General features: G+C 48.7%; 1 protein-coding gene across 1 annotated transcript in view; it reads left to right on the top strand.

Annotated features, from left to right (window-relative positions):
• gpr158a (G protein-coupled receptor 158a) overlaps positions 1–12,500 on the top strand; it is a gene marked incomplete at its 3' end in the record, with an annotated part of 65,164 nt that overhangs the window by 33,674 nt on the left and 18,990 nt on the right. Inside the window, 3 exon segments of the mRNA XM_084443676.1 lie at positions 4,138–4,240; positions 7,107–7,333; positions 9,535–9,603. Coding sequence (XP_084299802.1) covers positions 4,138–4,240; positions 7,107–7,333; positions 9,535–9,603 — 399 coding nt within the window.

The raw sequence follows: 12,500 nt of genomic DNA, 5'->3' as shown, positions 1-12,500 counted from the left end.
CAGTATGCGCGTTCCAAGATGGCGAGTAAGTGTTTTATCGGGGAGGGCTAATGGCCTTATCTGTGAGTAAGAGCCGGAGAAGGCCATGTCTATTTCCGACTCCCGCGCCCTGTCAGAAGCACTCCGTCTCCGCCAGATCCCCGACCCCCCCCCCCTCCCCCCTGGTGCGACGGCGTGACGCACTTAAAAAAAAACAAAAAAAAAACAAACACTGCCGCTCCCAGTCACACACGTGTCACCACGGTGATTAGCGTGTCAGGGAGCGAGATGACCGACAACCGCCGTGGCCGGGGTGCGGTGGCGTTTCCCAGGGCAACCGGGTTTCCCAGGGCGGCGGCGTTTCCCAGGGCAACCGGGATTGGGGGGGGGAGGGTGAGGGGGGGGGGGGGGTGGACTGCGCATGAAACAGATCCTATTGGCCACGGGATCTCGTCAGAAATAGACGGGCAGAAACAGGATATCGTCACGACGACCGCCGAAATGGGAACGCTGGATATAAACACGTGTTTCACAGGGAAAAAAATTATGATTCTGGAGGGGAAATAACCGCTCCTGGAGAAACTGGTCATGTCTAAGAAGCCGGGATGCATCCGCAGGGGCCTTTCATGACATCCGACCGTAGCCTGTCACCTGTCGTCTCGAGTCTTGAGGATCTCATCCAAAAAGGCCCATTTCACGGTCCGTCGGCATGAATTCAGCGTGGCCCATGTGGCCGATGGCAGGTACTGCACAGCTGAGAGGCAGGCTGCTCAGGTAGGCCCCGCCCCCCACCCCCGCAGCACGCCATCAGTCACCGGCGGGGTCGACCGCGCCTCGGCCGTCCTGTTCCCTGGCTCTCACACGCTGTATTACACACGCAAATTCAAGGCAAGCGCTCACACACACACACACACAAGCTCACACACACGCACGCACAGACACACACACACATACACGCACGGACACACACACATACGCATGTGTGCACACGCCCACGCGCATACACACTCACACACACACACACACATGCAAACACATACACACACGCACACACACACACACTCCTTCCTAACCCCCTTCTTTCCTGTCTCGCCTAGCTAATGCACGTTGACTGTATTAAAAGTGGCAGACTGTGACCTAAGCGCTCACACACAGAATAGACTCTGGCAGCTGCTAGTTGTGAACGCTGAAGTGGGATTGACTGCAGTGTCCATTCACTCATGAAGAAAACTTTACTAAGATAAAAAGAAGTCGGAATTATTCTGAGTTTTTGGGGAGGGAAAATACAAATTGTATAATGATCCGTGACAGTGTGGCTTAGATTCATCAGACGCTGTGAAGAATGACTTTCAAACATGGCGTACCAGTAATACTTTGACACGCCAATACCCTTCAGCATTGAGTTTACACCGTATCTGATGGTTCTTGGCATGTACCGATAGGTCCAACGTGGTCCTAGCAAACCAAACTTGTCCATGGCACTGTGTCAGCTCTATTCAACCAGGCTAAACTGGTTGTACAGGAGTTCCTTGTGGCTTTGTAGGCCAGGCTGGGCGGAGGTTCCACAGGCCAGCAGACTCTTCTTAGTCGGCGCTTTCCCTCCAGAAAGCCCTCTGTACTTTTCCCTCAGGGGAAAATCCCCTAGAACTCCCTATTCCCTAGAACTCCCTATTTGGATTGTGTTCAGACAGCGGGGTAGAAGCTCTCTCCCCCGCGCGCAGAGGAGACAGGGGACTCGCCTGCTTTATAGCTGCTATTTCAAGCCAGTTGCGAGAGAGTGAAAATAACTCATTCTCGGATTTCTGTCAATGGGAAAAATTCCAGCAGCAGATGTCTTAGTTACCAGATTGAACTAGGAAAGCAGTTTTGTGTTTACCTGTATGGTATTTATGCAGCTTAGTTCAAGAAATCCCCACTGCGCTCTGGAGTAAACACGTTTTGGTTGTTATCACGGACTTATAAACCTCATCTGTCTATTGGATTTTTTTTTGTTTCCATCAGATGTCTTATTACAGCAATAATGAACTAGGAAAGCAGTTTCTTGCGTGGGAGTTATTCCGTTTTGGAAAATCAACGTGATCGCTAATTAACACGGAAGCTGTTTTGCGCAGTGAATTTAAACATGGGGCGTTGAAATAAAAGGCAGCCAGTAGGCTCCCTACTCAGCCAATCAGAGATGTTCAGCGTTGCCGCCCCACCCACAAAGTACTTTTCCCCTGGCAAGAGTACTACCTCGCGGGCGGGGTCTTTTTGGGGGATTGAAAGTCCCCTGCCAACCAGCCCATAGACGACCCCCAAAGGCCCATAGTTCGGGGGTAAAAGTACGGCGGTGTGAAAGCCCCTAATGATTCATTTCATAGGGTCTGGGACCATGGCTGTCCGATGACATCACTACCGGAGATCTATTGAAATGCATGCTTGGAGGTACATTTAGAGGAGGCTTGTTAAAACAGCTGGCTTTCCTGAGGGGACGGACAAACGGATGCTTGAAATTCACTATAACCTACATTTCTGTTGCAGTGTTCACTTTAACCCACCAAACTGCGGCGATACCAAAAAATATGTGTTAAAGCCTTAATTTGTAGATGAACCTGGTTCGGAAATGCAAATGTGTCTTCTACTGAATCCTAAAATAGAAAGCAGGTGCACTGTGAATGCTGCACGTCTTGACTGTTAGACTTCATCTTTGCTGTGCTCATCTTTTACTGCTCAGTCAGTAACTCCCGTCTAATTTGTCTGAGAAACGTTCTTGCTGAATAGCTGCACGGTAATTACCTGCAGAGTCTGGGGCCAGCTCTCCACAGCTTTGTCTGAGGAGCTGAGAAACACTCGCAGCTCTGCTCGGCACAGAGGACCTTGAGTACAGCCAGGAATAGCCTCCTCCTCTCAAGACATGCAAAGACCAGCCCCTCTGAAGAGCAGCACAATGACGGGCGCTTCGTTAAGAGGTGGTCAGCGACGCTAGCCCCCTCAGGCTCAGGTCACTAACTCCTCACAGCACGTGGGAGTGTCCTGCAGGTGAAAGGTCAGGCTGGGCCGTTGTGAAACCTGAAAGGCTTGTTTTGCTCAGGACAGATTTTTGGAAAATGTTCCCATTAGCCATCACGATGTAAAAATATCATTATGAAGTATTTAAGAATCTGATAGATGGAGATGCCTGGATTAACCCCTAAAAGGTGTGATGATGTAAAATCTCATTTGCATGTTATTTGTCATACTTTTTGTTGGTTTGCAGAAACAGCTATATCAATTACTTACTTTAAGCTTTAAGTTACTAACCAGATGATGGTATTTTTACATACTGTATACCTAGGGAATTGATGAAAAACATTATATATATAATGTACCACTTTAAGTTATTCTTATCTGGGTGGGACAATTTTAAATTGTTTTATTTTCAAAATAAATCTATTTTGAAAATAAGACTAAAAAACTGTTATATCTCAGTGACCCAGACATGTGAGAACATACAGAATATGGCATCGGCACCTCATGAGGAATGGAATAAATAGTTTTGCTTTTAATCTAGCAAATAGGCCTGTTCTTCATTTAGATATGAATTATATCTTGTAATTTGGTGACCGGCGGGCAGTCTGCCAAGGGGCCCCCCAGGGCGACCCTTTTGAGTTCTCTGAGCCCACTACGTCTCTTCTCTATCAGCTTCATCAAATGAGAGAAACCCTGCTAATTTAAAATTGAGCAAGGTACATCTAGACAGACAGACAGACAGACAGAGAGAGAGAGAGATAGAAAGAGAGAGAGAAAGAGAGAGAGAGAGAGAGAGAGAGAGAGAGAGAGAGAGAGAAAACTAACAACTCAGATAATTAGACTCCTCTCTCTCCCATAAGACATTTTCTTTCAGAAATTGTAGATTTTGCTCATTGATTACAACCAGGCATTGGAGATTTGGGCTGCGTGTAGTAAAGTTCCTCTGCTCCTGTCAGTTTGTTGTAATTGTTGAGTGGCTTGCGTGCAATTTAGATTTGGTTTGATTTAGATTTTGCTTAATCTTTAAGGCATTACATAACCTCTTGTACATGAGTACAGTACATGTGATGATCATAATGAGAATGGGAAACTATGGAACTGATGTACATTTGTTCTCAGTGTTGACTGGCAGGATGATGACTGACCATTTGTCTTGTCTTGTTTCTACAGTGCGTACCTGTCCGTGGTCATGGGTTTGTGCTGGACAAATACAGCTGTCACTGCAAGGAGGGCTTCTACCACCCCAGCAGAGTGGCAGCCAATGGCTTCAAGAGTAAGATACCTGAACATCTGATGAGGAACTTTGGTCCCTCTCTCCTTCCCTCCCTCACTCCCTCCCTCCCGCCATCCATCCCTCCCTCTCTCTCCCTGCTTCCCCCTGTCTCTCTGTCTGTAAGTCTGTCTGTCTGTCTCTCTGTCTGTCTGTCTCCGTCCGTTGGGGCCCCTGTCCCCTCTCCTCTCGACCCGTTGTGCACATAAAAGGAGCTTTGAACTGATGTTAGTCTGACTGTCTCTCTGTCTGTCTGTCTGTCTGTCTGTCTGTCTGTCTGTCTGTCTGTCTGTAGGTCAATCTGTGTGTGTGTGTGTGTGTGTGTGTGTCTAGGTCAGTCTGTGTGTGTGTGTGTGTGTATGAGAGAGAGAGAGAGAGAGAGGCTTCGGGGTAACACAATTCAAGTTTGGAAAGGTTGGCAGCTTAAAGTAAAGTATGTTCCGCCATATTCAGTCTCACCGCCGGGCCAATCACAGACCTCGCCATCCTCAGAGAGGACGTCCTTGGCTCTCTCCTCTGGAAAAAGAGACCGCTCTGTTCACGTCTCTTTATTTCTCCATCAGGACTTTCCATAGACCTTGCCTTGAAATATGTGTGAGCAGTTGGATAATCTTTTCAGAACGGGACTCATCCGGGGAGTGGATGAGGCAGTGCGGATGAGCTGTGAGTCATCCGGTGATAAGGAGATTAGTATGGGGTGTTTTGGGCACATCCAGCATGTGCAGAGTCACGGTTCCTCCAGGCAGATTTGAAATCGCCCGGTCTGAGGAGCAATGCCGGTCTCCATGGTGATTGATGTGCTTGTGGGCGTGAGTTACTACCTGCCGTCTCCTCTTCTAACCGCTTATGAGAAAACAGACCTCCGCCCCAGAATAGCCTTCATCATGGGCCCCCACGTCTCCTTCCTTCCCTCCCTCTCTCCTTCCCTTCCTCTCTCCTTCACTCCCTCTCTACCTCCCTCCCTCTCTACAGCACTCCCTCTCTCCATCCCTTCCTCCCTCCATCTCACCCTCCCTCCATCTCTGCCTTTCTCCCTCCCTTTTTCTCTCCCTCCCTCCCTCCCTCCCTCCCTCCCTCTTCAAGGGTAACTATCCTGGTGCGTCCCCGGGGGTCCAGTGGGTCCCGGCACCAGGCGGAGCCTGCGTGCTCAGCCATGCGTGTTCTCTGCGGGGGCCGGCCGGCCTCAGCTCTGGATGACACTCCGGAGGACGACCCTCGGAGGAGGAGCGGCGCTTGACGCCGCCGGTCATCATGGTCCAGTCACGGCTCAGCTGTGTAGACAGAGTAACAGACGCAAGCCGACGAGGGCGGCGGGAAGGAACTTTCCAATGCCCTCTTGGGGTACACCCTGACGCTCGGACTGGAATGCCATTTTCGTTTGACTTCATTATTCGGTCTCTGAACAAAGCTCCGATTGCAGTCCGAAAGCTCTAGACGTTTTTTTCCGAGATGGGTGTTGCCGATCACATCGCGGAATTCCGTCATATTCAAACGACACCGATTGGCCTGGTCGGAATTCCGACTGAGAAATCACTTTTCAAATGCACAGTGAGATTTCGCTGTATCATAGGCCTACATATAATATCAACAAATCCATGACCATTTCATCAATTGGTGATTGCGGTCACCTCAGTTCTACAGTGGGATGCGAAGTGCGCTAGACGGAGAGGGGGTGGTAGTCCGTGTCCCTGGTGTCTGTATCCATATCGCCAGCGGCGCGCACACCCAACAGTGCTGTTGTCCCTATTATGGCACCAACGCGCTGGTCGAACACGGACAACGGTGGGCACGCCGGCCCCCTTCAGTGGCCTGCATATCTCTCCTCAAGATTAAACATTCATGATTCCTTTATTTGTCACATGCAGCCTAATGTCCAGTCGCAGTGAAATGTTGCTGCCGGCTCCAAGGTTATGGTCATTACAGATAAACTCCAATACTCAATTTACAAATGACACAATAAGGACCATTTCTATACAGTATGTAGATAAGATCAGATAAGTAGGGTACCTATGTTTCGTTTTTTGCTGTCCGATTTCACATCAGCCCATTTCTTTTTTATTTCAGCAATTGTGCGCCCTTCTCCTGATACTAGGGCCTATATTAACAGCAAGGGTGATTGCGCCCCATGCTTCATTCTTTTGTGTTGCTTTATAGCCTCTGCTGACACTACTGAATATGACCGCCCGTCTATTGTTGACCTCCTCCAGCAGTAGGCTACCTCCACTTCAGCACTGCTCAAGTTTTTTCTTCTTTTGTCCGGCACCCCATCAGATTTGGATTTACTCTTTGACATGATCACTAGCATATCCTTCAAACTTTTCTCACTTGTTTCGGAGCGTGTGTGTGCACACGGGCCAGCGGTGGCATGTCCTTATATGGAGCTGCCGGGGCGGTTACCTATGCTAATTCGGGTGCGCGTTTACGCATTTTCAATTTGAGAAACCATCGTATTCACCGCTAAGAGAAGGCAGGTGCGAACTCATCCAGCGGTTTACGAACACGTTGTGAATCAAACGGGAGCTTTCCTTAGAAACGTTCTCAGGAAGAAATTTAAGAACAGAACTTAAGAAGATATTGGTGAATGAGGCCCAACGTATCTATTTAGATATGTATCCGCATTTGTATTTCATCTTTTTTAATCTTTGATGCAAGTAATACTATGCTGTAACCTCCTTACTTAACATCAGACCAGGGGGGTGGATTGTGGGAAGAGAAGGGAAAAATGTTTACAAATATTGTGAGATATATTTACTACATATAATATGTAATTAACCTGCTCTCCATAAAGAAACAAAAAACAAAAAACATTTGATCACAAAAAAAAACAAACAGACGCCACCACCACCAACTATGTCACTCTGTCCGCCAGAGACCGGGAGGAGGGGCAAAGACGGGGACGGCGACCGCACCGCGGACCAGAGCCACTCGGCCGACTGCCTGCCCTGCCGGGAGGGATGCGCCTACTGCGAGGACGACGCCCCCTGCGTGGCGCGGGGTGACAGCGGGCTGCGCATGGCCGTGCTCTCCGTCCAGGGTCTGTGCATGCTGGCGGACTTTGCAGCCATGGTGGTCGTCTACCACTTCCGCAGGAACAAGGTAACGAACGCCCGCTCTGCGCTTCTTACGCGCTCAGCTGACGTGTTCAGCTCAGCTTTTCTACATTGATCCTGTGAATGAAATTCAAGTCTCACCAAAGTGTTTTGTTTTCCTACTTGACTGTTGTTCTAACTTTGTAGTTCGTTCCTCTAGAATCAGTCTGTTAAAAATACAAATTGTTCCTGTGTGACATCACTTCCCTGTCCTCTTCATCCTGAAACTATGTCACTTCCTTTTTCACGTTATAAACTATCGCTTTCGTTCCCGGTCGGTCACTCACTCTTGCCTGGATTCACTTCCTGTGCTCGAGTCCGAATTTGCAAATTGTAACATAGAATAAACGTATTGTCTTTGTTTGAAACCAGCTTGACCAACCTTCTTTGAAATCTAAACTAAACCAAGTAAGATTTTTAATTTACAATCTATCATGCTGTGGTGAGTTTCATCATGTATTCTGTGACTGGGATAAACAATAACCTTATCAGTTGCATATAGCCACTGATAGAGAGAGAGATTCATAGATTAGTTTTAGTTATTCACTAATGAAGTTCAGTGTACTGTTATAGCCTAGTAGTCTATATATGATTGATCCAGCTTATCTGATGTTTGTTTTGGCCGTATGGTCATCAAAGTAGGGCACACCCCGTTGCTCTATTGATCCCACATGTGTGTGTGGTGGCCTCTGCCAAGCATTGAAGTCAATTTAAAATGTCTCGTCTGACAGCGCCGGATCCAGCACCTTGGACAGCGACCAACAGAGACGAACTCAATATGGATGTGAAACCCAGCCAGAAATCAGAGGCATCTGATTATAAGCTGCTTACTGTAGTTATTCATGGGTGACATGGTACAATTTGGTGATCAAACTCACATGCTCCAGAACTAGTTCCACACTCTTCCTTCACGCACCCTGCTAAATAGTTGACTAGAAAATCCCCTTAGTGGGTCACCTAAGCCTCTGGTTGGGTCTGTCAATTAATTGGCTTCATTAACGGCCTTTGTCTTGTGTGTGAGGAATCTGAGGATCAGCCTGGAAGATCCGGGAGGAAATCCACTCCCACACCTGGCGAGGATATCTGGGGACCAGGGTCTTTGTAGAGACACGGCTCATGTTTTTTGAAACTGAAAAAACAATCCCTATTAAATCTTAATTGTCAAATGCATTTCAAGGACTTCGTTTTGAGGCTTTTTATTTGACATAGTGGTGTTTGCAAGGTTCAAAAATAATTATTTGGCAGAAACAGACTGGATGTGTGTTAGCGAAAAGACAACACATCCTGGTGAGTCCTGAGTGCTCTAGGTAAAGAGTTGTTGGTTAAACTCACTCCCCAGTAGAAACACTGTCCACCCGCATTGATGAAGAGTTGCTCTACTTCGGCGTAGCTGGTTAAAACGGCGTCTGTTCCGCGGGAGACGAGCGATCGAACTCCATCCTGGGAACGCCGAAACGTTACATAGAGTTACATAACGCCTCACTGAGGCAAATCTAATTGCGTAAGGATGAATGTTAAAAAAGTGTTCTCAACGTGCGCTCTCTCAAAAAGGTTTATGGTACTGGGAGCTGGCCCCCTTCCCACATTCTTATAGAAAAATTCTGCGCCATTTTACTCCGCTTTTATTGTCGACGTTTCGGCTTAGACCTTTCTCAAGACCTCTTAGACCTTTCTCAAGACGTCTTAGACCTTTCTCAAGACATGTTTTAGACCTTTCTCAAGACAGCCTCAACAAGTCGACAATAAAAGCAGAGTAAAATGAGTGTGGGAGTGAACATGTTTTTACTAGAAGGATGAATGCTAGCCATCTATTCTGAAAACGTATGGTTTCTATGTACAGTAGCGATGTGTTGAAGTGGATGGCACAGATGTTCTTTCCTCCGTGCTTTCCTCCGTGCGATTCAACCTCGAGGATCCTGTCAATCGGTGAAGGAAATGTTGCGAGGCGTCTTACGTCAGACGGGGTTCAGAGAAACAGCAGGAGAGGGTGAATCCTTCTATGGAAAGCCCCTGAGGGTATACGCTAGCTGTCTTTCTTCTCTGCGCTCCGAAAGAGCACCACGTTCAGGAAAACATGACATTTCATGTACCTTGTTTAACCTCCCGGTGAAGGGTTCCAGACTGATATCATGCGCTTCACAGTAGCGTGGGACTGAAGGGGGTCAGTTGTGTCGTCTAACCGCGCGATCATTCTTCTGTCTCCCCCAGAGCGTCCGAGCGTCCGGCCTGGTCCTCCTGGAGGCCATCCTGTGTGGAGCTCTACTCCTCTACTTCCCGGTGAGACCTTGATGTTTTTTTGACCTTTGACCTTGATGCCTGATGAGAGTGCGGGGCGTGCGTTTAAGTATTTTACATTTTTTGTATGAGTTTACAGTCGTCCATACTGTATGTGATCCCACACCATCCTTTTGAATAATACATGAAAGATGACATTCACTGTGACCTTATAGGCTCATACAGTACCACAGTACCCTCATCATTCAAAGCAACAATGAAATGAGACCCCCCCCCACCCCACCCCTCCCCCATGAACATTGTTATCCAGCACAACTCACAATGGGCCGTTGGTTGTGTCGGGTCACACAAATCAGCTCATAAATCACAAGGCTGTATTTCTCAACGTCTCACCCTCGGTTGAGGTAAACAGTGTTTTCGCAGCCAAGGTGTGTGTGTGTGTGTGTGTGTGTGTGTGTGTGTGCGTGTGTGTGCGTGTGTGTGTGTGTGTGTGTGCGTGTGTGTGCGTGTGTGTGTGTGTGTGTGTGTGTGTGTGTGTGTGTGTGTGATTAGATTGTGTTTGGCAGAGACCTACATCCCAGGGCTCTGCTCTGACCTCCTGCTAATAGTGTGCAGCAGCGTTGGCCAGTGGACCCAGACACCTGTGAAAACCACCATCTGCCGACTGGTCACACTCGCAGTCAATGTGCGCAACAGCCGTTCAGATCGCAGACCTATTCAGATGATTAGGTTCTACTCTATTCAGATTATTAGGTTACACTCTATTCAGCTGATTGGGTTCTACTGTAATTGTATGACTAGGTTATACTCTATTCAGATTAATAGATGTTCTACTCTATTCAGATGATTAGGTTCTACTCTATTCAGATTAATAGATGTTCTACTCTATTCAGATGATTAGGTTCTACTCTATTCAGATGATTAGGTTCTACTCTATTCAGATGATTAGGTTCTACTCTATTCAGATGATTAGGTTCTACTCTATTCAGATGATTAGGTTCTACTCTATTCAGATGATTAGGTTCTACTCTATTCAGATGATTAGGTTCTACTCTATTCAGATGATTGGGTTCTACTCTATTCAGATGATTGGGTCCACTCTATTCAGATTTGGGTCTACTCTGTACATTCAAGTTAGTTGTTACATGCAAAGCTCTCATTGGACATAATGATAGCTGTCTAAAAAGACTGTAGATGTTGCAAAGTTAAGCGGCCTGATGTGAGGTCATTACATACAGTATGTTATTACATGTAATAAACACTTCCCTGATGATGTTCACGGAGGAGCAGGTCACATGACCACAACGTAACACTGATTTACACTGCAGTGTTCTCTATGGCAGGGGGAGATGAGGGGGAGCTATAGGCTTAGCCTTGGCACAGAGGCTAAATGTAATGAAAGTCAACTGATTTAAGGCCGGTTAATCAATGCAATTAGCTGCAACAAGGTCCTGCTGAGTAATAAGGTTGAAATTGCGCCGGGGGCAGTGAACTGCAACACCGGTCAGCCAGCGGAGGTAGTCGCTTCTCGACAGGCTGGGAAGGTTAGCGCTTTCTGCTGGAGCATCGACACCTGTCAACGTTTTCTGGCTGTTTACATGTCAGAGGTCAACATCCTAAAACGCCTGGGTGGTGAGGTGGGTTTGAGCAGCCCGACCGCCCGCCTTTCAACCTCCTCAGTCCAGGAGCGTCCAGCTGTCGACGTGCCGCACCGTTAATCAAGGTCAGGGAACGCTCCATAACGGCTCAAATCAAAACGGCCTTCGTGAAAAACAAAGTTCCACTTGAAATGCTGCGCACGTGGAAATCCCCTTATTCTATATTGATGTAGTGAAATGTATCTCGCGAGCCGAGTCCATCTCGTTTTGATGAGATCCGTCTCAAATCCGGGGGGGGGGGGGGGGGGGCTTTCAGCGCACAAGCGTCTGCGTGGCGAGCTACAGCGGATTGATCTCCGGCCTGATGCAATTGCATGTCCCCCCCTCCCTCCCCCCTCCTCCCTACCCGCGCCCCTCCCCCCTCTCCGAGAATCTGATACGAGGCTCCCCCGCCAGGACGCATCGCCAATCTAAATATAGACCCGGAAATATCCTTCCGCCGCCGCCGCAGTCAGCAACGCCGCTCACGTGTGAAGTCACTCATTCCAGCGTTATTATTAAAACCCAGAGATGCATCTCATCCTGACACCCGTGACATGCTGTGCCCGTGTCATTCTGTTTTGTGGAGTAATGGAACCCCCCCCCCCATCTCCTGAGGAGTTTGGTGGTGGTAGGGGGGGGGTTGAGAAGCTGCCTTTTTTCTTGCGATCCACAACGCAAATCCCAGGGTTCATTTCTGCTGCGTTTGTGCCGCGCCGTTTCCTATTCTTGGCTGCTCGAAAAATCAAAGGGGGGGGGGGGTGGGCGGGGGGCTTCCCCCGATCGAGGAGGGGGGGCGTCCAGACGTCCATACGTTCAGGCGGGGGGAGACGAAGCAGGAGCTGTTGATCCCGGCATCCTCCGTCCGGCCGACGCACTGATGGACGGCCATGTTGTAGGAGACGCCGTGCCAGTGAATTATTGAGCTGATGCATTAGGCTTCGCCCCGCCCGGCTACCCCTCCTCCCGCTCACCCCTCTTCTGTCGTTCTGCTCTCTCTTTCTCTCTCTCCTCTCTCTCCCCCATCATCCTCTCATCTCTCTCTCTCTCTCTCTCTCGTAGCCGTGTGGCCCCATCTCTCTTTCTCCCACTTGCTCTCTGGTTCCTCCCCCTCCACTCATCCCTGCGGTCTCTCCCCCTCCACTCCTCCCTGTGGTCTCTCCCCCTCCACTCCTCCCTGCGGTCTCTCCCCCCCCACTCCTCTGTTCTCTAACCCAGCCCCCCCCCCCCCCTCTCCCACCCCACCCTAGCCCTGGTTGGCCCTGCAGAGCAGACAGGGCTCCACAGCACATCAGGGGTCTG

This window comes from Borostomias antarcticus (genome assembly GCF_949987555.1).
Source record: "Borostomias antarcticus genome assembly, chromosome: 9".
NCBI lineage: Eukaryota > Metazoa > Chordata > Actinopteri > Stomiiformes > Stomiidae > Borostomias > Borostomias antarcticus.
Note: the sequence above shows the minus strand (reverse complement) of the source record. Positions and strands in the feature narration are given on the sequence as shown.